At 40.0% G+C, this 26,614-nt stretch overlaps 1 protein-coding gene across 8 annotated transcripts in view; it reads left to right on the forward strand.

Moving 5' to 3' along the window:
• Nucleotides 1-240: 240 nt before the first annotated feature.
• The window catches only part of kcnc2 (potassium voltage-gated channel, Shaw-related subfamily, member 2), a 142,771-nt gene continuing 116,397 nt past the window's right edge, over nucleotides 241-26,614 (forward strand). For 3 of the 8 annotated variants that reach the window (XR_013490444.1, XM_033614652.2, XM_033614651.2), the window contains exon 1: nucleotides 13,930-14,909. Coding sequence is in view for 7 of the 8 variants with exons in the window: in XM_033614652.2 (XP_033470543.1) it covers nucleotides 14,355-14,909 (555 nt within the window). In the remaining variant the exon portion in view is untranslated. Of the gene's footprint in view, nucleotides 392-3,133; nucleotides 3,254-13,926; nucleotides 14,910-26,614 lie in introns of those variants that run through there. The other 5 variants (XM_078165471.1, XM_078165472.1, XM_078165470.1 and 2 more) reach the window with 5 other exon arrangements.

Below are 26,614 nucleotides of genomic sequence, written 5' to 3' on the forward strand. Positions count from 1 at the left end.
ATGGTTATGATATTATATTGCCAAAAGGCTTTTTCTAACCCTTGTCTAACTGAGTAATCATGCTGTACTGTTGAGTTTTCCCGTCAAGGCTCACACGTCTTGGACGTGAGTCTTTCCACTCTCTACTGTACCCCCATTCCAATATGGCCTGAATGCAACATAGAGCTGAGCTTCTCTTGAAGTCATTAAGGTCACTGAACCCATCATAGCTATAGAAGATGTAAGCGGGCAGCACAAACAACCTCTGAGTCTGAACTCTAACGACCCATTATCACATTTTGACACGACATGGCCGGCATGTGGCAGCAAACAGTTGCTTATTTACACATCCAGCAGACACGGAGCAGCACTATCATTCATTTGGAGTCGTGTATCTGGCCACCTGACAAATGTAAGGCCAATATTCTCTTTATTTTTAGCTCTGTTTCTCTCGCCATCAATGTGTTTCTGACGTTTAATAGCTAACGTTAGCTGCTAAACGCTCTGTATTTATACAAGCTAAGCTAGCTGCTAATTTTAATTGTTTGCTATGTAGGTACAGTCAGTTTTAAAGTTTTTTCTTAACAACTAGGTTACCTGTTGCTGCCAAAAAAGACGCTAAGAGAGTGAACCAAAACTGTGTGAAAAGGTGGGTTAAACGCTCCTTAGCTGAAGAGTTATGTTAGTTTTCAGTGCAGTTAATGTAGCATTACGTTTAATTTTTGCCAGCAATTATAGTGTTTTCACATAAGGCATTTTGACATGTCACAGCAGGAAAAGCACAAATATTAATAGCTGAATTACATTAACTGTTAGCTGCTTCATTTTCAAGGTATAGACCTTTTTCACTGCAGACATTTTTACAGAGCAGGAAATTACAGTCATTAATTAGCTGCACCTGTGCTTTCCCTGCTATAACAAGACAAAATGTCTGCAGTGAAAAAGGCCTATGATAAAAGCTCCCCCGCCCTCACCTGTTGAGTAGCCACTTTGGAACAGAGATAGAGGGGGACATGCCAATAAAGCGCTCGTCCTAATGAGACTCTAATCAGGCAAAATAAGTGAAAACACCTGGGAGGGTGAAACATTGCTGAGATGGGAACAAACACATTAGAAAGTATCTTTTTACAAAGTACAACTACTTGCTCATAAAATTTATGAAAATAAAATACAAAATGTTTAATAATTGAATTGAATAATTGATTGATTGAAAAACATAATTTGTAATTTGAAACAAACACACAAATAAACATTGTGATGTTACAACATGATGTCATCCCTACTTCACATTTTAACGCTTGAGCAGAATCCCCTGTGTCAGCCTTTTGCATTTTATCTCGTTAGGTTTAGGCAACAAAACTACTTTGTCAGGGTTAGGAAAATATGGTTAAAATTATCAGTTGACTCATGTTACTAACAACTGATGTGACAAAAAGACATTAGCGTTGACTTTTGGTTTCACATGGGACACAAACACAGGTCTTCTGGGTTGAAGTCCTGTGCTTGTGGAATCCACCCGCCCTAAGCCGACTTTCGCAATCTTTATCCTTACATCTGCTGCTCTGAATGTCTAACATTGACCTGGATGGTTTTGCATTAGAACTGGTTTAATGCCTGTTGAGTCTCATACAAATGCTAAAGGGTGCATTGTGCTTCTATATCTGACACCAAAGGCGTTTTTGCTGGCCTGGGAGTGAGACCAAGCTGCACAATTTAGGCATTTTGTAGCCTCAATATGAGTGTGACTTTGAGCTCCCTACATTGAAAAGATGAGCTCCACTAATTTCCCATATGAAGTGGCCAATCAGGATACCTCAGGGGTGGAAGGTTGCAATTTCAGGGGTGCAGGCTGCGTGGTTAGTGAACAGCCAATTAAAACGTAACTGGTGGAACTGAACAGAAGGCCACAGTGTGATGCACTTGTTCTGTCAGGTGACAGTAAGGGCCCATTTATACTTCCTTTACATACGAAAATAGATAGGTCCTTTTCAGATGTTGTTAACGTCACTTCCCTCATACTTCCATGCATCCTTTATAATGGCATAAATGCATCCACCAGATTGCACTAGTGGGCAAAGACAAATGTTTCTGACAACAGCAAACAGTAACAGTGGAGGAGGCTGCAGTAATGTGTCTTTGCAGTGTATTTAATGACCTCACAGACCGCTGCTGTTGAAAACAACATGTGGACGGAGGACTCTTTTAACTACATTATAGATTCTTGCTGTTCCACCATTCTTATAATGTCTTGTCTCCTACAGTCATATCTTACTTGAACTATGCTACATTGCCCCCACAATCTCCAGTGGTACTGCTGCATTTTGTCCGTATCCATAAGCTTTGAGAAAATGTGCACAAAGGCTATGGACAGAGGGCTCTGTCTGTGTCCGTATATGTATCTAACATTAAGCATAAATGAGCCCAAAGACTGGGCTTTAGCAAACACCTTTTTCAAAAGCGAGAAATAGAGCACAGAGGAATAGGTATATTCCTAAGATCTCCAACTCCACAAGCAACCAATGGACTGAGTGTAAAAGACACAAAACGGTACCATTACAGCAGAGTATGATAAAGTACAAAACAGTTGAGGAGAAAGTAAGAAAGTATAAGAGAAGAGAAAAACACCAACTGCAACCTAAAAAAAAGTATTCTCCTTTTTGTACCCTCTAACACTGCAGATCATGTATACACAAATGAAATACAGCAGTTCACAGTTAGTGTGTTGCTGGCCCCACCCAGACATGTCACATGTTTCACCTGCATTTAGACAAAGGCTGTGATTAAGTTAATTGTAGTTTTTTTCCTACAGTTTAAACCTGGGGATAAAAATGTGTCATATTTGAGAATAAAATGCATATTAAAAATATATATTTTTAGTATTTCAAATAGAAAAATGCAAGGTCTTAATGTGGTTTGTCACAAATTAATTCTCTTTTTATTTGTACAGCAAAATACCAATTAAAAAATACTTAAAAGTAATTAAATACATATTTCAAATACATTTAGTTTAAATTCTACCCATCTCTGTATGTTTGTCATGCTGCTTTGGCCATGCATACTGGTAAGTATCTGGCCTGGTGCATGTTCTCTGATTCTAAATCACCATCACCATTTTGCATCTGGATATTGTCACATCTCTTATTTGCATCTGCAGATTCACAGTCGCCCACAGTATGTGATCCCTGCACTGGATTCCAGCTGAGGGAAATGTTGATGCTCCCTTAGTATCCTGCAGATGGCGCCACAGGAACACAGTTACAGCAAAGGCAATGAGGTAAAGAGGTGTCACACTGTGCACTCACTGGGTGACGCACATATCATTTGTATGATATATCACCTTATGAATACCCAGTTTTCATGTATTTTATATACAAAATAGGTTTATTTAAGGATTGACTGGTAATTCAGTGGTGTGCAACAAACATCAAACTGAAGTATAAGCTCCCCTCCTTATTAATTCCAACAAAACGTAAATATTTTTGAGAACTTCTCCAAAGTATCCTGATGAAGTAAACCACCCTCTCTAATCATAACTTATAATTAGACATAAAGTTTAATAATGACTTCCACTCATGCAGCGGAGGAAAAAGATCTGGGATTCATTGCAAATTAGCTTGGCTCTCTCAATTAGGAAAGCAGCATTTAATCAGCTCAATTTTCTTCCACTGGGACTTCTGCCTAATTCCATCCAAGGGCCTGTGGTTAGCAGGATAATGTGGTTTTAAAAAAAAAAAAAAAAGTATTCCATGGTTGTGACTAGAGCTAAATGTGTTTGCAGCAGAGCCTATATGGGCTGCCAAAAAACTAATTCCCTCCACCACTCCCTTCAGGGCTACACTGGACTTCTAATCACACCAAAAAACATTCTCAAGGGTGTTAAAGTGTTTTTAAAGTGTTTTTATGTCTAAGGATTGAAATGTTAAAAGGGCACCCAGCTTTGCTTTATATGCTTATTGACACATGCTTATTGATAGATCTGATGACTTGGCAATAATTGTTAACTGCAGCAATTGCTTATGTGATGGACTTATACCTTACTCTATTCCCCATATGTTCTTTGTTATCTTGCCTCAATCAGGGCAGTGTGAATTGTGATGTTGGAGAATAATGCAGGTTAAACTGGAGAAGACTTCTGAGTTGTTAAGCCTTATTCTTAAAAAAAAATCTCTTTCTTTCCATTTATCCTATGACATGTATGCAAAATATATCAGACTATGTAGACCCATCCACAGAGGTTCTTGTGGTACTCCCATTAGGGTTGTGCCATATCATGTCCTTCATGATCCTTCAGGTCTTTCATTTTTTTTAAATGATAAAACAAAAGTGTCATATCATCATAATGGCAATATTCCAACTTTTTGACATGAGGACATTATACCTTTACACACAGCAACAAGCATGGCTGCACCGTGCACATGCAGGCAGGAGTGAGTTATTATGATTACGGGAATCGGCCTCACAATGTTGTTTTGTTGTAGGCCCACCATAAAGTAAACCTACGTGTAGCTCAACAAAAAACGTAATATGTTGGAATGTGTGATAATCTTCGTAACATAACAGCCTGTCAAAATAATTGTAGGTCTGTGTGTGGGTGTGCAGGGGATGGGGGATGACCAGGTATTTTTCTTTGTATTTGGCCACTGTTTAGATGTATGCTTTAGATTTGTGGTTGATTGTACTTTGTTGTACTATTTATATTTTATACATAATCTCAATCTCACACTGAGTTACTGTGGAAGAGTTGTTTCGAGACTAAAGAGCTGAGACACAATTTGTATTTAGTTTTTAATAAATATATCAGAAGGGAAACTGTCAAGTTTATGCTGACATATACAACCATACCACTTATTTTGTTGCAGTTGTAGCCCTGTGTTCTTTACAGTTAATACTAATTTATTTTTCAGTATATTGTCATATTATCAAGAATATTTTTTTCACAGTCCTTAATATTGTGACATTATTTTAGGGCCATATGCAGCGTTGCCATGGACATGGAAAACCTTGGAAATTCATGGAATTTCAGTCTAATTTTCCAGGCCGGGAATTAGTAAAAATCATTGGAGGTTTTGAAAAAGCCATTGAATTTTGTTTTGTTTAATCTTTAATCTCTGTAATCTTCCATAGATTACCTGCCACATCCACTTCCAAGGCTCAAAAAAAAAAAAGTGTATCCCTACATTCTTATGTAGCTGCATTATTTTCCACACTTGCATCCAGAAATAAGTTATAATCAAATGCATCAAGAATACAGTGATAGTAGATTCAGTTTTGTTTTCCCTCATGCTTGAAAGTCATGGAGTAAAGTATAGTATACAGGTCTGGTTGTTTTACGTGCTGTGAATGGGATGGGAATTTTTTCTTGGGTCCTTGAAAAGACATTGAAAAGTTTTGAAATTTTAGACATGAAAATATGTGGGAACCTTGCATATTATCATACCCCAAACTCTCATCTCAGTTATTGACCACTACAGCGTTATGGGATAATGTTTTTGTAAGCGTGTCTCTGTTTTCTTTATACTTTGAGTATGTGCTTGAGTACTCTATGATTTAACACGGTTCCACTGACTGACACTAGGTGGCAGTAACTGCATGCCAAAAAATGTCACAGTGCCCTAGCAAAAGGCAGGGAAAAGACTGCTAACTAGCATACATGGATATGAAAGTGATAATGCTTAAGATTTTAATGAAATCACACCCCGTTTTCAATACTGTTTTAGGCTGACATTTTACTGCAATAGCCATTCAATGTATTTACATTCTGTAGTCACCTCTCTGTTAAGTAGTGTGCATTGTTAGTGGTGGAGTCCACCATCCCTGTGCTGGATATGAATTGCCTATCTCAGCACAAGGGCTTCAGAGGAAATGATGTATGCATATACATTTATCATTATTTCATGTCTTTGACATCAGCCTCACTGTTTACTGTTAACTCTCCCACAGTCACATCAGAGCTGTAAAAAGTTACTGCTAATACTAACACCACACTGACCATTCTTTATCCCTCTCTTGTGAGTTTTTTTTTTCTTTTTCTTCACTTTTTGTTGCATATATGTCAGCTTACCCTAAAATTCTGAGGAGGAATTAAAGACAGTACATAGGAGCCACTGAGCCTTTGTTTGGTGCCATGTTGCCCTCTTTCTGTAATAGAAAAGAATATATCAACATGTAGGCATTTTATTTATTTTTTGTTGTTATTTGAAGGGGCATTTAAAGTAGCAGAGTTTTTATTTTAGGTTTCAGACAGTGAAGTGTCCTTTTGGTCCCTGGATGTCTTCCATGTCAACAGGATTGTGTTGTCAGACGTCTGGGAGCGAGGCAGAAGTATTGTGCTTCATCAGATATAAACCCAGCAGACAGTCTGTGCAGGACGGTACAGAAAGTTCAGACTGAAAGGGCAGAAAACTCTCCCTGCCTCTCTCTGACACAGTCACTGCTCTGTAGTTCAGTGAAAGAAATACATTTCAATAGATTTATCATCATCCAGTTAATTTTTCTGGAACTCAAACTAGGTTACAATTATTTACTCATCTGTATTCTGTTGATTAAAATGAATTTTGACCTATTGCCTAAGCATTTTAATATCAGTTCTAGCTTTTTTGATGAATATGGAGGATCCTGTCCTCTACTGTGGCCTTTCTTTAATGAACTGAATCTGTTTTTTCCCCATTTAATATAGGTTGAAATAAGACACTGGAACTGGCTTTTCTTGACACAATATCCTTTACTTAGAAACAATTGAACATAATGATATCATGCCCTGTTCTTGCATTTCTGATTGATGTTATTGTGAACTTGAATTGAAACCAGCCAAGGCTGCCTGTCTAGCCTCCCGCCCCCTCTGGGACTGATCCTGTGGCTCTACTTGGGAAAATGGACTGGCCAAGGACCTTGGCTTTCCTATAGACTTTTTTTTTTTTTTTTTTTACTCTCCAGTTCCCGATAAAGATCAGCAATCTGGCTACTCTATTTTTAGTGAAGATATTACAGGGAGGGTGAAGGGGGGAAAGGGACTCTGAATGCTATTTGCCTCCTGTATCAGGCAGTGCAAGGATGACTTATTATAGGCAAGGGCTGTCTTGACCCACTATAGTCCCCAATACTCTGTCCAGATCTTCTGTGATGAATGGCCTCATTAGGAAGGCCTCAACACCCGAATTTCAAAATTCACCAGCTGCTTCATTTTAACTTGAAACGGGAAGCAGCAGCAGGTTGTGGAAAATGAGCAATGTTACCACAGTAGATGCTTTTTAAAGAGGTCATGTACTGTATGACCTACCTGGACCTCTGTTGGTTATCATCAGTAATAATTCCAACCCTTGTCCTGACACTACACTGAAATAAAATGGATGTAGAATTGTTTATTATTTTAGATACTCTGCAGTAGGTCTGTTGGGTGCATTGCCTGTCACAATGGTTCACAACCTTTTTTGTGTCAAGGACACTTAAAATGATACATGTTAGGTCACAGATCCCCATCTGATAAGATTTTGCATCAGGTACATCCATCTGTGGGAAAAAAAATGGTTGTTTGATATGATTAGGTAATTCTGTGGTTGTCAACTACAGTTGAGAAGATCACTGGAGTTACTCTCATGACTCTAGTTGAGTTTCCATCAAAATGTACTTTTAATAGAATTTTCAGAAAGTTGACAAAAGAAAAACAGATTTATGCGCTTTTCCATTTACTACTGTTCATTGACTGTTGGTTCTTCGAGACTAGCAATATTTGTAAGCGACTTTACAAAGTCTCGGCTAATAAGCGGACCTGGCAATCCTGCAGCTTGTCCTCCTCACATTTCTTCCATCTTCCTGTGTGCCAACGTGGGACGTATCACGCCTCTCATTTGCTGATGTTCTTTGTCAGTCGTGTCACATTTCTCCAGTTTTCTAGTATGCCAGATATCCAGTCCCAGTCGTAGACGAGGGGGCGACTTGCTTGTAGGCTTGTTCACACTCGTTGTGGCAGACTATCTGCTGACTCACCTCCGATCTAAGGTGGCTCTCAAGATCCTCTGCGACGTCAAAATCGCAGTGAAAATCGTGTAATGTGAACTAGGCTTTAGGCACATTAACCTTTAATCAATACACCAACCTTTTCACCTCCCCGAAGCATAAAAACTTTTTGGCAGTATGTTAACATGTTTTCAAAATTTTAGCATTTTGACTTAGGTTTTTTATGTGCAAAATGAAAATGCTCATAAAAAGAGGTGGATGGAAACGTACCGTCTTATTGGGCTCACTTTTATAGTGAATGAAAAAAAAAAATCATCATTTTTCTTGGGAACCCCTGGAGCTCTCTGAAGGACCCAGGGGTCCATGGACCGTAGTTGAGAACTACATGACTATCGTTCTACTCTACTCCTTGATGTGCTATAGTCAAAGCCAAATCCACTTACAGTAACTGCAGTTTTAATAAAGTTCTGAACATATTGTTGATTGGTTGGAAAATGAACTTTCACATAAAAACAAGTTGTTTTTGTTTGTTTGTTTTTTACATACATTTTACATACATTTTTTTGAGTCTTTGCTAAAAATTTACTAAATCTAGTGGTTCAAAAATATACATACAGAGCAACAACTCTCAGTACTGTATATTACAGATATTGGTGACATAGAAAGTTTTAAAATGTCATTTAGCTTCATGAGATTGCCTCTTAGCTCCTTGTCAGTGATATTATTTACTACAGCTGATAACTTCTCTGTGCTTATGGAGATGGAGCATGTTTGACCGCATGCAGTAGATTGTTCCTGACAGCCTGTTCTCGCTCCCAGGTCCCGACACTTTGTCATGCCCCTCCTCCTGTGATAATCAACGCCAAAGGCATCCATAAGCATCTTTATGAGATGCACCGGGCTATCAACTAACTTCAGTGTAAACCTATCTGCAGCAATACTTGACTCTGAGAGAAAATTATGTAGTATAAATAGTCAAAAAGTCTGCATAGGATGGGAGGGAGGGGAGGTGTATGGGTCAAACAAACACAGGACTTTCAACCAGGAGACCACAGTTCATTCCCATTTGAAACCAAAAGTCAGTGTTGTTTTAACGTAATGTTATGTCACTTGCGTTCCTATGTCCCAATGTTTAAATTTAATGTTATGTTATTTACATATTGTTGTGCAATGTCATTACTCATGTGAGGTATTTGCAACACATTACATAACAAATGTGTTTCTTTTTCCTCAATCAATGCTCACAGCAACATACAGCTTATTCTCTGACAGCTTTGCATAGCCAAAATATTTAAAGACGTAGAGGCCTGGGCATATGAAACACATTGAATATAACTGAATAATGCCTTATTTTGCCCTCTTCATTTTCCAGTGTCGTCGCTGCGCTCTTCTTTCAGACCCCAAAATGGCTGCCTTGTCATAAAATACTTATGCCCTTTAGCCAATGCTAATTATTGAAACATGCTTTCAAAATACACCATTCTACTGATAGCCAGAATGTAATAGGAGACTGCACATTGTTAATATTTCAGAATCAGATCTTTATTTTATAGATTGAATTTCACACGTTTGAGCAAATTCTTAACAACCCATTAATCGATCATCAATTAATCGTTATCATTCATAGTAGCTACTTACATTTTGAATGCATGAGGAAGATCTCATGGGGAAGATCTCACATGTCTTTACATTTACAGTCAAAATGAATAGGTTGGCAACATGGGTGAACTATATAATGGGAAATCTTCACTGCATCTGTTACTTTAGTGTGAGGCAATTAATAGATGGACGAATTAGTTAACTTTATTCCAACTGGCATTGTCGACCATGCAGTTTCCTCTGTCAGTTTAGGCCCAATTAATTTATTCTAAACTTCTGAAGAGCCATTATGATCTGAGCCAAAATATGTCAGTCGAGCTCATACTGATGTGTTTTTGTAATTCTTTTAGATTCATCTTTAGACCCAGAATTTAAAACCAGACAGATTTGATCAAGACGAGTAATTAGGTTACTCAGAGGTTGCAGTTTTACAAAGCAGTCTTACATCAGGGAATAATGATGCATGTAATTATAGGCGAGCTGCCTGCCATGTCTCCTCGATGATTGAGATGTGCTTAGACTCCCTAAAGATGTCACTCTTTCCCCCTCGTACACTGTGGAGAGTGGAGACTGTCAGATGATGGGCCTTATGGTAGACTGTGTGGAGAGAGTGCAGAGATTGTTTTAGCATCTCTCTCGCTCTTTCTTTGACACATTTTCAAACTCATCATAGTTTATGTGCTGGGAGGAAAAATGCAGAGAGGTAATGTCTAAACCAACATTTTCATAACTTGTCAAGATGCATCTGAACCTGCAAACTAACAGGGTGTCTAAATTTATCATCCCACATAGGTGGTTTGCACCAATATTGATAATATAACAACAAATTCTGTTTTTAATACCATTTTTATTATTCAGTTGATATGATGCATACAGTGTGCTTTCAACAAAGTTTACTCAAATTACCACAAGCTATCACATACGGACCCAGTTGTTCATACATAATCTGATTGGATTTTGGCTGTTGGATTGGATCGAATCTTGAAAATGGGTTGTTAAAAAGAAAAGAAACAGGATTCTGAAATCTGCTTAGATAATGTAATCCAGTTCTGGTTTTGATCTGGATCAAACCTTTAGTATGTCATTTTCACTTTACATTAAGTGCAATGACAGTCAAAAGTAGTTTGTAATAACAATTATCTATTGTTGTTCTCTTTCTCCTCAAACAAAAACCCTTTGGTGATCCCACACTAGCTATACTACCTGTTGTCCTTTACATGGCTAGTAGCCCACATTGTGATATGTTGTCCCATTTAGAGCACTTGTTATCCAGATTTGGTAATCTTGGAAAGGTCCTATCTGAATCAGGGTGATCCAGTCCAATGTTGCTTTGAATAACTGGCAAAGAAGTAACATTGATTAGCAAAACATCGGATTTCCAAATCTGGATTATTAACTTTTTTGAACAACAGGGCCCTTAGGAAAATATAATGAAGCTGTTCTATAATGGAACTGTTACACCATATGCACTGAAAGGCAACAAGACACATCACTTCAGTCAGTGGGAGAAATTGCAGGGATTGAGGACCAGAGCCCTGTGGCCCCCAAGCAGGTTGATCCGGCCCTGCATACCTCCTGCTAATACTGCTACTTTCACTACAACTTCTACTATTACTAGTGCTACTATACTGCCTCTATTCTTAGCAGTACTATTGCTATGGTATTTACTACAATACCTCTCGAAGTACTGGTATTGATGGGGCATTGCATTAGTTCAGTCAGAGCTCTGAAATCTCACTTCCATCAGCTGCTTCAGCTTCACCATCAGTGACTCCTCACATGCTCAGCTACCAGCTGACTAGTATCATTAGATCATATTTATGCAGGTGTACAGCATGGCCTTTATGACCCGACACTTCTCTCTTTGACTCTGCTGATACCTTTATGCCAACACCATCTGACAGGTGGCACACCAGCTCTCTCCACCACCCCCATCTGCCCTACTGGCTTTTGGCTTTGTTGGCTTTACATAGTGGTGCAAGAATGAGTCCTAAAACCAAGAAATTAGTTAAAATTTTAGCACTTCTTGATCCCTTTTCCAGAAGTCAATGGGTTTTTGTTTAGAGGCCTGAAATAAGATCTTTGGTTAGCACAAGCTAAAGAGCCTTTCATGTTTTGTTCTACAACATAAAATACATCAGTAACTACCCGACTCATAAAGTTTGAAGCCTTTACATGTCTTTAAAAAGATGGCAGCTGGGGCGTCGGTGGCTTAGTGGTAGAGCAGGCGCCCCATGTACAAGGCTTTTGCCGCAGCGGCCCGGGTTCGAATCCAGCCTGTGGCCCTTTGCTGCATGTCATCTCCTCTTTCACTCCCCCCTTCATGCTTACCTGTCCTGTCCATTAAAGGCAAAATGGCCCAAAAAATATCTTAAAAAAGTGTCTAAATGAGACTACAGAACATCATCTTGCAGAACACAACTTTACAGCCTGTTGTGGTGGTGATGAATCATCAGTATTTACTTCGGTACCCACGTTCACTTTTCCCAATGAAATGAATAGAATCAGGGCTGCTGCTAGTCTCCTAAAGAAGCACGGCAGTGGTGGAACCCACTGTGATATAGATCCAGAAAAAGAATCTAAAGGTGGCCGTCTTGGTGCTAACTCTCGTGTCGGTCCCTGCAGCACTCTATAAGAGCTTTGTTCATGAATCTGTTGTTTTCTTGAGATCATTAATATTACTCTCTTAACACTGTTCTTGTACCTCTACTTAATTCTTTTTTTTTTTTTTTTTGTGATTAACATTTTTATTTTCATTGTTTCAACAATACAGTAGGAACAGTAACCCCCCTCCCCCAACAAACAAACCTTCCCAAGCCACCACCATCCATGCTGATCCCCTTCTGGTTACCAACATCAACCATTGTGCTCCTTCATGTACAGATATTACAGCTACACAGCCTGCATCAATGTAGACAAAACACAAAATAACTATAACAAAATTGGACACAGAAAATGACTCCAAACAAGGTTAATACAGCACAAAGTAATCACTGCATTAAAGAGATAATTGGTAAACAAATGAAAAAATAAAAGCAATAATAGCTGAATAAAATGCAAACACATAAGAAGCACTATTCTGTATTTACTCACAATAATGAAAACTTGCATCTCTCCACCATCCAACCCCTTTCAGGAACCCTTTAAAAATTTTATGTATTTGCCCCACTTTGCTTCATATAGATCCAATCTACCCAGTTGTTTATATGACATTTTTTCAAATGCTGCAACTCGTGCCATCTCTACAGCCCACTCTTGAAGAGAGGGAACCCCCTCCGTCTTCCATCCTCTGATAAGTATTTGTCTGCCAATCATAATACTGGTTTGGACAAAACTTTTGATATGTTTATCCTCTCGTACCAGAACTGAATCATCACCCAAAATAAATAATCTAGGTATAAATGGCATTTGTATCTCTGTGATCTCACACAAATTACCTCTACTTAATTCTTGTATGCCATCAGCTTTATACAGGGCCCTCAACTCATGATTTTTTTTAATTCTCATTTAATCTGTCACTTATTTTCACAATTAATCAATTAATTGTTTTGTCCATAAAATGTCAGAAAATGGTAAAACATGCAAAACAAGCCAAAACCCAAATATATTTAGTTTAATATTTTAGAAGAATGACATACTATGCAAATATTAACATTTGAGAAGCTGGAATCAGTCAGTTTTTGCTTTAAAATGTAACCCTAAAATTAATAATCAAAATAATACTGGATCATTTTTCAGGTCACATGTACCTGATGCTGTAGATGCTGCAACACAGAGGATTAAATTGCAGTTTCAATCATGTATTAACATTATGTATACACACATGTTGAAAGAGGATATTACTCAAAAGAGAGGAAACTCCCTCTCTTCTTAAACACACACACACACACACACACAAATACATATATATATATGTGTGTGTGTGTGTGTGTGTGTGTGTGTGTGTGTGTGTGTGAAATCATGAGCCTATTAAGAATAAATTAATCCAATTAAACCTGTGATGGTAGGTAGAAACCCATCTGAACAATTTAAGGATGAAAACAGACAACGGATGATGTAGCCTAAGCTTCTTAAAATGACCTGTTGGAAGTTGAAATGATTAAATCACTTTGAAAGACAGTTATTCTTGGAATCCCTGCTTTTTAATATCTAAAATAGTCGAGAGTTTGGAGTTCGTGGTTATTTAAAGACCAATGAGAAAAAAATCATTTCTCTTTGTTTTGTCCAGACGGTGACAGCAGCACTGAGATGAGCGCTGATTAATTTCCCTGAAACCAACTTCTCCTGATTTCTAATGCACAGAAACAACAGCGTTGGAGTCTAAATGAAAAGACGTGTAATTAGCGACTTTTCCCAGGGAGTGATGACTAGACAGCCGACATTACTTTCTGGAAAGGAATCTCTGGTTTGACGTTACATATTTTTGAGTAACGAGCCCGACGCTGACGATTGGTTGTGCGTCTTGGAGAGGGCAGGGACGCCGGAGACGCGCAACGGCAGCAGCGCAGTCTTATTGGAGCCACCGGTTGAGATCATTCAACACTCCGAGCGCTGACTGACTGAACGGATTGTGGGATACAGATCGACGACCTCCACCTACCTGAAATCATTTTCCTAATCAAACGATGGACATCTTCCTCGGCCCCCTTAATAGCCACGAAAGCGTCGGATGAGTGAAATCGGAGATGCTGCGCACCTCGGCCAAAATCCTGGAGCTTTTTTGAACAGGACTGTGGGTGTGTGCGCGTCGGGCTCGCCGTTACCTCCGGACTGCACTCGCCAACTTCCCCCGCTTTCCATCAAGTCATGTCTGATACAGAGCGATGGGCAAGTTTGACGACAACGAGAGGATAATCCTCAACGTCGGGGGCACCAGGCACGAAACCTACAAAACCACCCTGAAGACCCTGCCGGGGACGCGCCTGGCCCTGCTTGCCTCCGACTCGGACATCGACTCCGTGCTGGATCAGCTGCAACAAGTCCCCGGCTTCATCGAGTACAACGCGCGGACCAACGAGTACTTCTTTGACCGCCACCCGGGTGTTTTCGCCTACGTGCTCAACTACTACCGCACCGGGAAACTCCACTGCCCGGCGGATGTGTGCGGACCGCTGTTCGAGGAGGAGCTGTCCTTCTGGGGCATCGATGAGACGGACGTGGAGCCCTGCTGCTGGATGACATACCGGCAGCACCGGGACGCGGAGGAGGCTCTGGACGTGTTCGAGCTCAACGTGGACAACGGGGAGGATGACGACGAGATAGGGAAGAGGCTCGGCATTGAGGATGTTGCTGCCGACGGTAATGTCAGCTTGTGGAGGAAGTGGCAGCCGGTGGTCTGGAATCTATTCGAGGATCCCTACTCCTCCAGGGCGGCGAGGGTAAGGGCGCACCGCTGCGTCTGGGGCTCTCCAAATATACACAATAACCCCACTTTACACCTCACTCCCCACCTTTTCTCCTTCATTCACAGTAACATGCCCATACAGACAAGTTATTTTAACACAAAATCTCCCACAAAGGGGCGAAGAAAGTCATTTCTAAGTTTATCATAAAGTCTCAAAAACTTGCATTCCTCTAAAAAGTGAGATGTTTTGGAGTGGTGTGAGACCATTTCTTTCCAACATTTTATACTGTATAAATTATACTGATATAATGAATGTCTCTGCTGAACTAATCTGCCTTATTAAGACTCATTTCAAGATGCTAAATTTGTTTAAGAGCCTGATTTGGGAACAGGTGTAATTATCACATAAAAAAAGCAGATTTTTTCCACTTGTCACAAGCAAACAAGGTGTTAACACTCTGTCAGGATGGATATTCATAGCAGCAGTGTATTTTAGGTGTGTAGGCCTGTGCCAAACAGAGGCTATCCTACATTTGTTGCAATCTGATGCTGTTTATTTCAGCCACGCATCCTATATCTGTGCTACTCTGTTGTTCCTGTTGCAAGGGCTTTGTTTATTGGGTTACAGCTCTAGAAGTGTCTTTTCATCACTCACAATGTGTTAGTTATTCGCTTACATCTCATTCAGAACTGCTCGATTTATGATAAACACAAAAGAAATGTGTGGGACTTTTATCTTTCCAAATGAGTGCATTGGCTCATGCAGGGATTAGGAGAGGTGTAAACTTAAAGGCCACATGTGGCATCTTTGTCTTTCCCTTCTGATCATTAGGGTTTTTTGGTTATAAATAATTTAGAATTTTGAAGTTTTATCTGGATAGAGTGCAGTTCAAAAGCATACATACTGAGATTTGACATCCATGTCGACAAAACTGATCCTGTGTATTTTGTGTTCAGTTGTTCATCAAACATTTTTTAAATACTTAAAATCCAGAGCATTGAATGGACTTTACATCAGCATATTAAAGATTGTCTGCAACAGTTGTCTCTAAAGACCAGTCACTTTTCACTATCAGTGAAGGACAGGGGCTCTGCTAAGCTGGCCGCAGGCTTCTGGTGAATTCTGGGTAATGGACAGCAAATCGATCCCTCATTGGCAGGCTGACGTGTTACAGGAGTGAATGACTGCTGGCTGTGATGTCATGTTTTGTGAATGGAAATTAATGCAAAACAGCCACACACACGTCTTCATGACATCACAGGCAGAATGCCATTGCAACCAGTAATACAAATGCATAACAGCTGAAGCTAAAATCTTTAATTAAAGTTCAGGTTTGACAGGTGAGGGTTGTTTTCTTTTCCTATATTTTTCTCTCTGGTGTTGATATCAGCAGTCACTGGCAAAGTACCTGCTGTGACACCACTGGGGTGTGGCTAGAGGTGACATTGCTTGAAAGTTTCAACCCCTAGAGGGCAGCGCTGCAGCAGCTTTCTGCTGTATATTTGATTAAATGTTAAGTATTTTACCTTTTGAGGGCAAATATACCAAAAGTAAAAGCAATTCAATTTGAATATTGATATTTTACAGTGATAAATTTGACAAGTTTGAATCAAAAAGCAAATCATTTCTTGAATGTCCAGCTTTACTCTTAGTATTGGCAATTTCTGAAACCTCAAACAGCATTTAAAGATCCACTGTGTAGGATGTAGAGGCATCTATCGGCAGAAATGGAATATATAATCATAATAATGTTTTCATTAGTTTATAATCCCCTCAAACTAATTACCTTAAAATAATTTCAATAAACAGGTCCTCTACCATGGAGTTCGCCATGTTGTTTCTGCAGTAGTCCACAATAGACAAACCAAACACCAACTACAGATAGAGCCATTTGCATTTTCACATTGGCCACTGTGGTACATGCTTGGCACATGTTTCAGTTTGATGCCTCTAAATTCTACACACTGGACCTTCAAAGGATTAGTTATACATTTTGATAAATATGCTCACTGTATTTACTTTCTTGCTGTGAGTTAGATGAAAAATGAAAAAAGTGCTAGTTGGTGGACTTTGTTACTTTTAGACAGAGCAAGGTTAACTGCTTCCGGTGCTTCCAGTCTTGATGTTAAGCGCTAACCAGCTGCTAGCTAGAACTAACAGCTTAATTTACCGGACAGACATGAGAGTGATCCATCCTTTCACGAAACTCTCAGCAAGAAAGCAAATTAGAGCACTTCCCAGAATGTGGAGTTATTCCTTTAAACCATTTAAGGATGTTATAACTCTCGACTTAAATCAGATAGATAAAACTTTCTGCAAGTAGCAGTGCTTTAAGGGTCATGTCAGACCAACAACAATGCTGTGATAAAAAATGCTCACAGAAGGCTCTAGGAAGTAAAAGCAGTGTTGTACTGCAGGCAGAGTTGAGCCTGGATTTACTTTAGCCACAGCATAATGCAATTTTGTTCAGCAACACACTGTGTTCAATATGTGGACATACCAGTTAGAATACTTTTGTAGTGTGTCCCTTACCATTGTGCTAATATACTGTTTAAGAGAAAATATTAACCGCTGTGAAGCAGGCTGATGTTTGACCACCTGTACCTTGTAGCAACTTCCACCAGTGCAGCCTTTTGGCTAGTTTTCCCAGAATGCTCCTGACAGTCTTAAAGCATCCCAAATCAGATACAGGCCAGGGAAACTTTAATCTGACTATCACACCCGAAGCTTTAGAGTAAAATGATCTACTTCTGAGCTGATTTTTGAATTCTTCCCTGAAGCTGATATTAGCCCATTATATTAGTCTTAACTTCAAGTTCGGGGTAGGCTTCCCTTCAGCATTTCCTTTGAAAGGATCCAGTCTCTATTGACTGTGAAATGGGCTATTATAAAACCATGTGTAGCCATGATTTGAATGTTATTTCAGAGACTTTAAGTGGCAAAAACAGTTCTGGGAAAGAACTGCGTTAAAGTTTTTTTTATGTTTCACAATCACACAGAAGTATTTGGACAAAGAATATCAGTACAAATTGTCAGACATTTTTAATTCTTTGTCTCCCCACTAGCTGCTACCATGAACTACTATTTTATGCAGTCATCACATTGTACGTTTATCCTGCTGTGTTGTCTACAGTGTCACACAATCATGAAGGTTGCCTTTCTGAGTTTTTCTGAATTTGTTCTACAGCAGTGCTTAATCCAGTGGATGTATAAGTTCCTCACTGTTAAGTCTCTATCATTTGAATATATAATCTAATAATACACATTATAACCTGTCATTCTTTGGTTAAGAGGAATCAAATTAAACCCTGATCAAGCTGTTTGTCTACACCAGTAGACTTTTCCTCATACCATAAATAGTTAAAAAAAAGTGTAGCAAATTTAGCAACATCATTTCTCCTCTTCATCGTCTACAGAAAGCTGTTTGAACAGGACTACAAGCACTTTTATATGACATGCGGATGTTTGAGGAAGGGAAGCAGTTAGAAGATGGCTGTTCATTATACAGTATATGTTTTTGTAGTTGTGCTGGGATAGGACATCTTTGATATACTACATATTTTAAGATGAAGTGAACAGACCTTTAAACTATCCCCTTTGTTAAAGATACAATCCAGAATAAGTGTTATTCCCTGTAAAATGTTACATGTAAGGGCCTTCTCTTGATGGGAATTTGTTTAAATTGTAAATTAAAGAGTAATGTTTAGACGTGGGGCTGGTTGCACCAACAGGGCTTACACCTGGCCTTAAGCTAAGTTGGTTGTAACTTTGTGTTCTAAGTCTGACCTAAAAGTTACACTGGTTTCACCATAGGCTTAAGCCTTCTTTTAGTTAAGGCCAGGCACGAATCTGCCTCGTCAGGAGCAGGCACAGTCAAAATCTCAGCTGTTTCTATACATCAGCATCCTGATAGAACACAAGTGCCACAAGCCAACTTGCAAACTCCTTTCATGTTACTTGTGGCACTATATAAATAAAACTGACTTCACTTAAAATAATAATTTGAGGTATGAAGCTAAACTGAATGATTGTTTATCCTGCATTAGTAACAGCATTCCCAGAATTCCCGCGATGAGTTGGTGATAGGTATCAATGATCAGTTGGGCTTGTTGATTCAATCGATTCATGATTTTTCATTCCTGTCTCCCATCTTGACGTCTCCCTCTTGAGGAGAGGTTGGGCTAGAGGAGTGTCTGTGTGTCATATGGTGAGGGTGGTATTGGCATTGCCCGTGCCCTGTATCACTTTGCCTTCCTCTCGCAATTCGTCTGTAAACTCTTAGTAAGGATGAGGGCAGGGATTTGTCTTTAATGTGTGAAGGGAATACTGATAAAGGATGTGTACTTTATAGTTCGATACTTGCAGAGTGTAGTACTTCAACTTGATTTTACACCCAAATATCATTCCCAAAGCTACATTTGAGGTTATATTAGCATTACATCACAGTTAGCTTTACAGCCACAGCATGAAATCCTTAATTTTTAAAGAGAAACTGGAAATGACCACAGAAGTCTGTCAGATCTGTTGTTCCTTGTATTCTTCCACCAAATTTAATTGGTAAGTTCTTGGAAATGTTTTTGGCGATTGCGCTGCTGACGGAGAAACTAGCAGGGATATCTCAGAGGTAAATATTGAGTTAGTTTCAGTAATGCTTCATTGGCAGAAGGGAGTTGATGGAGCCAAATGCTTGTGTTTACAACACGCATACATCTGTCTCCCTGCACCAACACTCACCCAGTATGCACACAGAGAAATGAAGTTACGCCACATTTCCCTGCCACCAATACCACACAGAAGCATCTGTTTCTATAAGTGCCTTCAAATGGTGATGATGCTCCACCTGCAGCCATGTTAGGCCTCAGTTTGGTGCCATGGGTGCAGCATGCATGGAGATGTTGCTCCTTCTTGATGCCTTGTTTCCTCTCTTATTAAAAGACAGCTGGCTTTTGGTTAACCTTTTAACACAACTCATACACAGAGGAAGGCTCAGTGTATGTGTGTGAGAGAAAGAGAGGTTTTGAGCATGAAAGCAAGTGTGTATCTAAACCCTTGGGGGCACTAATCCACCCCCTGACAAGGCGTTAGGAGAGAGTAATGTGGAATTATCCTCCATGGAAATGAAAGGTGTGATTTCAGCCAGGCAGCCCGTGCCAGTGCAGGGTTCAACGTTAATGTTGTTTTTCACCTGCCTTGTCGGGCAGTGGGTTAGATATCTCCTCGACCAAAGTTGTTTTTATTTGCCCCTATACAATTTGTTTTATTTATTAGTGGTTATCAAATAACAGCCAAGTCTAAAGTTAATTGTCATGTTTGACTGTTATTTAAGTAAACGAATCAGAATAAAAAAACAGTGTGTCATAGATGTGAAGCAACAAACATCCTTGCATGTCGAAAATGGTATGACAATCTCCTGTCCTTCTCCCCAGAGATAGATAGGGGTAAAATTATTTTGTTCAATCAATCAATTTTATTTATAAAGCCCAATATCACAAATCACAATTTGCCTCACAGGGCTTTACAGCATACGACATCCCTCTGTCCTTATGACCCTCGCAGCGGATAAGGAAAAAGTCCCCAAAAAACCTTTAACGGGGAAAAAAACGGTAGAAACCTCAGGAAGAGCAACTGAGGAGGGATCCCTCTTCCAGGACGGACAGACGTGCAATAGATGTCGTACAGAACAGATCAGCATAATAAATTAACAGTAATCCGCATGACACAATGAGACAGAGAGAGAGACAGAGAGAGAGATGCAGGTAATGACAGTAGGTTACAACAACATTATTGAAAGTAATAATATTATAGTTATAGTTCTGGCTACTGTGGTACAATATGTTGAAAGTATGTATTAATATCTGGCAATATACATGTGTGACAATAGTCATATGTGTATAATAACAGTAGAAGTATGACTAATGACTAATGATGGCAGCAGCAGCAGGAGGCATCTGGCAGGACCACGGCAGCAGCACAACCACACACGTCACGCTGTCCAGGCACCGCTGAGATATGAGTTAATCTGAGAGACAGTGGAGCACAAAGGCTCCGGAGAAGAAGGCGAGTTAGTGACATCCAGAATGGCTAAGTTAGCAAGATGCAGTAATAGAATACGAGAGAGAGAGAGAGAGAAGGAGAGAAGGTGCCCGGTGTATTATAGGGGGGTCCTCCGGCAGACTAGGCCTAAGTCAGCCTAACTAGGGGCTGGTACAGGGCAAGCCTGAGCCAGCCCTAACTATAAGCTTTATCAAAGAGGAAAGTCTTAAGTCTAGTCTTAAATGTGGAGACGGTGTCTGCCTCCCGGACCGTAACAGGAAGATGATTCCACAGGAGAGGAGCCTGATAGCTGAAGGCTCTGGCTCCTGATCTACTTTTGGAGACTTTAGGGACCACGAGTAACCCTGCGTTCTCAGAGCGCAGTGTTCTGGTGGGATAATATGGCACTATGAGCTCACTAAGATATGATGGAGCTTGACCATTTAGAGCTTTATAAGTTAGCAGTAGGATTTTAAATTCAATTCTGGATTTTACAGGGAGCCAGTGCAGAGAAGCTAAAACAGGAGAAATATGATCTCGTTTCTTAGTTCCTGTTAGTACACGTGCTGCTGCATTCTGAATTAGCTGGAGAGTTGTTAAGGACTTACTAGAGCTACCTGATAATAGAGAGTTACAGTAATCCAGCCTAGAGGTAACAAAAGCGTGGACCAATTTTTCTGCATCTTTTCGGGTCAGGATAGGCCTCATTTTCGCAATATTACGCAGATGAAAAAATGCAGTCCGTGAGGTTTGTTTTAAATGAGAATTAAAAGACAAATCTTGATCAAATATTACTCTGAGGTTTCTTACGGTAGTGCTAGAGGCCAGAGCAATGCCATCTAGAGAAACTATGTCATCAGATAAAGAGTCTCTGAGTTGTTTGGGGCCAAGAACAATAACTTCAGTTTTGTCTGAATTTAACATCAGGAAATTGGTGCTCATCCAAGTTTTTATGTCTTTAAGGCAGTTATGGAGTTTAGTTAATTGATAACTTTCTTCTGGCTTCATCGATAAATACAACTGAGTATCATCCGCATAACAATGGAAATTTATAGAGTGATTTCTAATGATGTTACCTAAAGGAAGCATATATAGAGTAAATAGGATTGGTCTGAGCACAGAACCTTGCGGAACTCCAAAACAAACTTTGGTACGTAAGGATGATTCATTATGAACGTCAACAAACTGAAAACGATCAGATAAATAAGATTTAAACCAGCTTAGTGCAGAACCTTTTAAGCCAATTAAGTGATCCAGTCTCTGCAGTAGAATTTGATGGTCAATTGTGTCAAACGTCGCACTAAGATCTAATAAAACAAGTACAGAGACAAGTCCTTTGTCTGAAGCAATCAGAAGGTCATTTGTAATTTTAACTAGTGCTGTCTCAGTGCTATGATGCACTCTAAATCCTGACTGAAATTCCTCAAATAAATTATTATCATGGAGAAAATCACACAGCTGGTCTGCGACTACTTTCTCAAGGATCTTTGACATAAAGGGAAGATTAGATATTGGTCTATAGTTGGCTAACACCTCTGGATCCAGGGTGGGCTTTTTTTAGTAGAGGTTTAATTACAGCTACCTTAAAAGACTGTGGTACATAGCCTGTTAATAAGGATATATTGATCATATCTAATATATGAGCGTTAACTAAAGGAAAGACCTCCTTAAGTAGCCTAGTTGGGATGGGGTCTAAGAGACACGTTGATGATTTAGATGAAGAAATCACTGCTGTCAATTCTTGAAGAGAAATTGGGGAGAAGCAATCTAAATATATATTAGGTCTTACAGCTGTGTTTGAGGTTAGATAGCTACTATCTGAGGACAGGAGGTCATGAATTTTGCCTCTAATAGTTAGAATTTTGTCATTAAAAAAGCTCATAAAATCATTACTGCTAAGGGCTAAAGGAATACAAGGCTCAATAGAGCTTTGACTCTCAGTCAGCCTGGCTACAGTGCTGAAAAGAAACCTGGGGTTGTTCTTGTTTTCTTCTATTAATGCTGAGTAATAGTTTGCTCTGGCATTGCGGAGGCCCCTCTTATAAGTTTTGAGACTGTTTGTCCAGATTAAACGAGATTCTTCCAGTTTGGTCAATCGCCAATTCCTTTCAAATTTTCGCGATATTCGTTTTAACTTATGGGTTTGAGAGTTATACAAAGGAGCGAACTTTCTTTGCTTTTTTAACTTCTTTTTAAGAGGAGCTACAGAGTCAAGTGTTGTTCGCAGCGAGCCTACGGCGCTATCGACAAAATGATCAAAGTCGGTACAGGAAACCTCTGTTACTGAGGGACTTGGTATTGAATTGTTATGGTCATCTACAGTAGTTATTTCCATATAAACACACAATTCAAATGATTAGAAAATAAATGACAGTTTTAGTCAAATATTAGCTCTGATTAACACATTTTGCCTTCAAACGACTGGATTTATTTGAGTTTCCACCCAAAACGAAATGTTACAAGACAACCTTTGAAAGAAGAACATTGTTTTATTAAGATCAACAATGATTGTTGATCTTGAAGAAGGCCTGAAGGCCGAAACATCATCTTAGTAAAGAGAAATGAGAAACTCAGAGCAACCGCAGTTAGCTGTTAGCAACGTTATTTATCCAAGCAGGATGCGTCCATTATTCATTCCAACCCACTTAGAAGAAACCACGCCCACCTCTGCAGGACGAAAGCTTCCAGATGTCAAGGCCTGATGATTGCCCGCCAGCGCCATTGAAAGAGACTGCTGCTAGTTAGCTGGCCCACCCATGGATTTACCCCACAGTCGCACTTTCTCACTCCCCCTGGCAAGTTTGCTGTTGAGGCATCTGGGGGCGGTCTAGCCACTGAAGGTCCATCTCTGTGAAATACGACAGCTACAGTGGCTTGGAAAATAGTGGTATGGGTAGTTTCAGGGAAACTTTGCTAATTTTCCACCAGCTGTGTGTCATTGCAATGTGGGCACTGTGTGCAGGCATGAGGATGAGTGGGGAGCTCCGGGCACCCGTGGCACAGGGGGAAGCCAGACACTGTTCATCTGCACACACTGCCCACACTGCGATGACAGACAGTTTCCCTTTAACGGCTGTGGCAACTTGAATTTAGCCAAGGACCGTTAGTAAAACCAGAAACACAGTGGAGGTATACGCATGTAAACAAGACGCATAGATACATAAAGGAGGTCAACAGGTATCAAAACCCAATGCCCTGCCTCTAAAGAGAGGGATGAGAGGGGAAAGAGTTCCTCTGTGTTTTTTTGGAATTAATGGTGTTAAAAGCCACTGATGAACTCAAGCTGTGTAGTATTACTAGTAGTTCTACTTGCAGCAGTAGGCTGGGAGCCAATCATCGAGCCTGTTGCTGGCAGCCCACTTTCGTCATGCAAAAGTAGGCATGGTTTCATCTAAAGTGGGTTGGAAAAACGATGGACACAAGCAGGATTATGCTGCCCACCGACTGCTAGCAGCTTACATTTAACTCTCCTGCCAATTTCCGCATGGATTTGTTGTTCACATTGTAGCATTATCAGGGAAATATATTTGTCCAGTTCAGTTTGTTAAGAGATAGTTACATATGATTACATGAATAACATTCCCTTTTGTCACAAAAGCATTCCCAGAAATGTCTTTGTTCGTCCAATACATGTATGTAAATGTCCCCGTGATGGTGCGTGCCATAAGTGTCTGTAACTTTTTTTTTTTTTTTTTTTGGCCACTTGCCCGATCAGGCAAGTTGAGCTGCTGATGTACTCGCGGGCAGTCAGGCAGTCCTTATTGTTAAGCCCTGTGTGGAAAGCTCAGTCCTCTTACACAGGTCACCTTTGACCTTAACACCACAGAGGTGTCAGTGTTAACTGTAGGTTGTTCTTGGTTCTTGTTCTTGGTGCTAACTAAAAGGATTATTCAGTGGATCATGTACATCTAAAACTGTGATCATCACAAGACAATCAATCACCAGCTTTGAGTCATCGTTACATCATATGACTATGGCATGTGCTAAAGAGTTTGTGTTGGCCTAAAATAAGGTTGGCCAATTCTATTCTGTCAATAGCTGTGTAGTTTCCATTTTATACAGTACTTCATCAGGACATTGTTTATATCACTGAATCATTCGTTAGAATTGAAGGGTAAAAATTAATGTTAATTGGGGAAAATTAATGAAAGAAAACAATACATTAATAAAGAGATGTGCAGTTGTTTTTTTCCAAGTTTACTGTATCTACATACAGGTGCCCTGTGGAGTTTTTGCAAAAGTTGTTTACATTCAGTGTTACTCACCAGAACACAACATGTCTGCTTGAGGTCTAACAATTGTACCAAAGTGGCTCAATGGGGAATCGCGTCACCCACATGCACAAGACAAACAAAATGGGGACCCTCTCATACGGTCAAAAACTCCACATGGAACCTTTGAATGGAAATTATGAATCACATTATGTGTTACATGTAACAGTCCCTCTAAAAGAAGTTAATCTGCAGTGCCTTAATGCTGATTCTTTCAAGTCTGATTTACCCAAATCTGTATGACTGAAAAAATAGACTAATTGGCTGTTTTTGCAAATGCGCCCTTTTGCGTCATGCAACATAAATGAAAGAGGGTGGTGTTGCTCCCACAGCAAACAGAGCTGAGACTTTCAGAGTTTCTGATACTGGCTAATGGTAGCTGTGGTAAATTAACATCTCTTAATCTACTCTTGAAATAAACACATGCAGCACAATATCCAGGGAAGGTGGGCAAACAAAAATGTCCTCTTTGCAACAGAAGGGACTGGGTTTATGGGAAATGAGGTCCTAATTTTGGAGGCAATAGCAGTAACAACAGGACAGAGCACCATGTCTGTCCATCATTGTCTCATTTGTTACAGTAATTACAGTATATCCCAACTAACACGACAATTCATTAACAGCATATTAACTGATGTCAGACCACAACTGTGTGTCCCACAAGTGGTCTGTTGCTTTCAGCAAGCTCCCTCATGAGTTTGTTTCTCCAGGTAAGCTGAAAAACCCAAAAGTCTGATCTGTGCCTTTAACCAACTCGTTCACGAGTGTTCATGTGCCAGCAGTCAGCGGTAGCAGGCGTGTTTCTCTGGGCTCCCCACGCTGTTTCTATTGTTGTAGCCATCCTGTTCTCTCTTCACTCTCAATGCTGCCTCTTTAATCTGCATGCAGTGTGTTTTAACAGCGGCTGTGTGTGGTGTGTTCACTTGTCTGTGTGAGACAGAAAGAGAGAGAGCTTCTTTTCCTCTATGTTTATGATCGTGTTTTTCTGAAATGAAAATAGTGAAACTATATGGCTGTGTGTGTGTGTGTTTGTAGATATATGTGTTCTCCTATGTGTTAATCTGTTTGTTTGTCCCTCTCGTATCTCTGTAGTTGGCCGTTGCTGGATTGGGATGGTAACAAAAAATAAAAACAGTAACACCACCTTTATCATTTCCCATGTCTGCACTCTGAAGCAGAGGTTCAACTGATGCCTGACTTTGTAGTCCTCCTCCCCAACACCTCAACCTCACCCACCCACCCACGCACCCCCCACCCCCTCCCCTTATCCTCCCATGATCCCATCTGAGACTGCAGCTTGCTTTCTTCCACTTAAGAGGTTAAAAACCCAAACCGTCTGGGTGCCGCCTGCCGCACGCCTGAAGATACCAAAGCCAGGCTGCACGCTCAGCCTGCCTGTTGTCATGGCAACATCATCGCTCATCACCACGGCCT

Source organism: Epinephelus lanceolatus, chromosome 23, assembly GCF_041903045.1.
Source record: "Epinephelus lanceolatus isolate andai-2023 chromosome 23, ASM4190304v1, whole genome shotgun sequence".
Classification (NCBI taxonomy): domain Eukaryota; kingdom Metazoa; phylum Chordata; class Actinopteri; order Perciformes; family Serranidae; genus Epinephelus; species Epinephelus lanceolatus.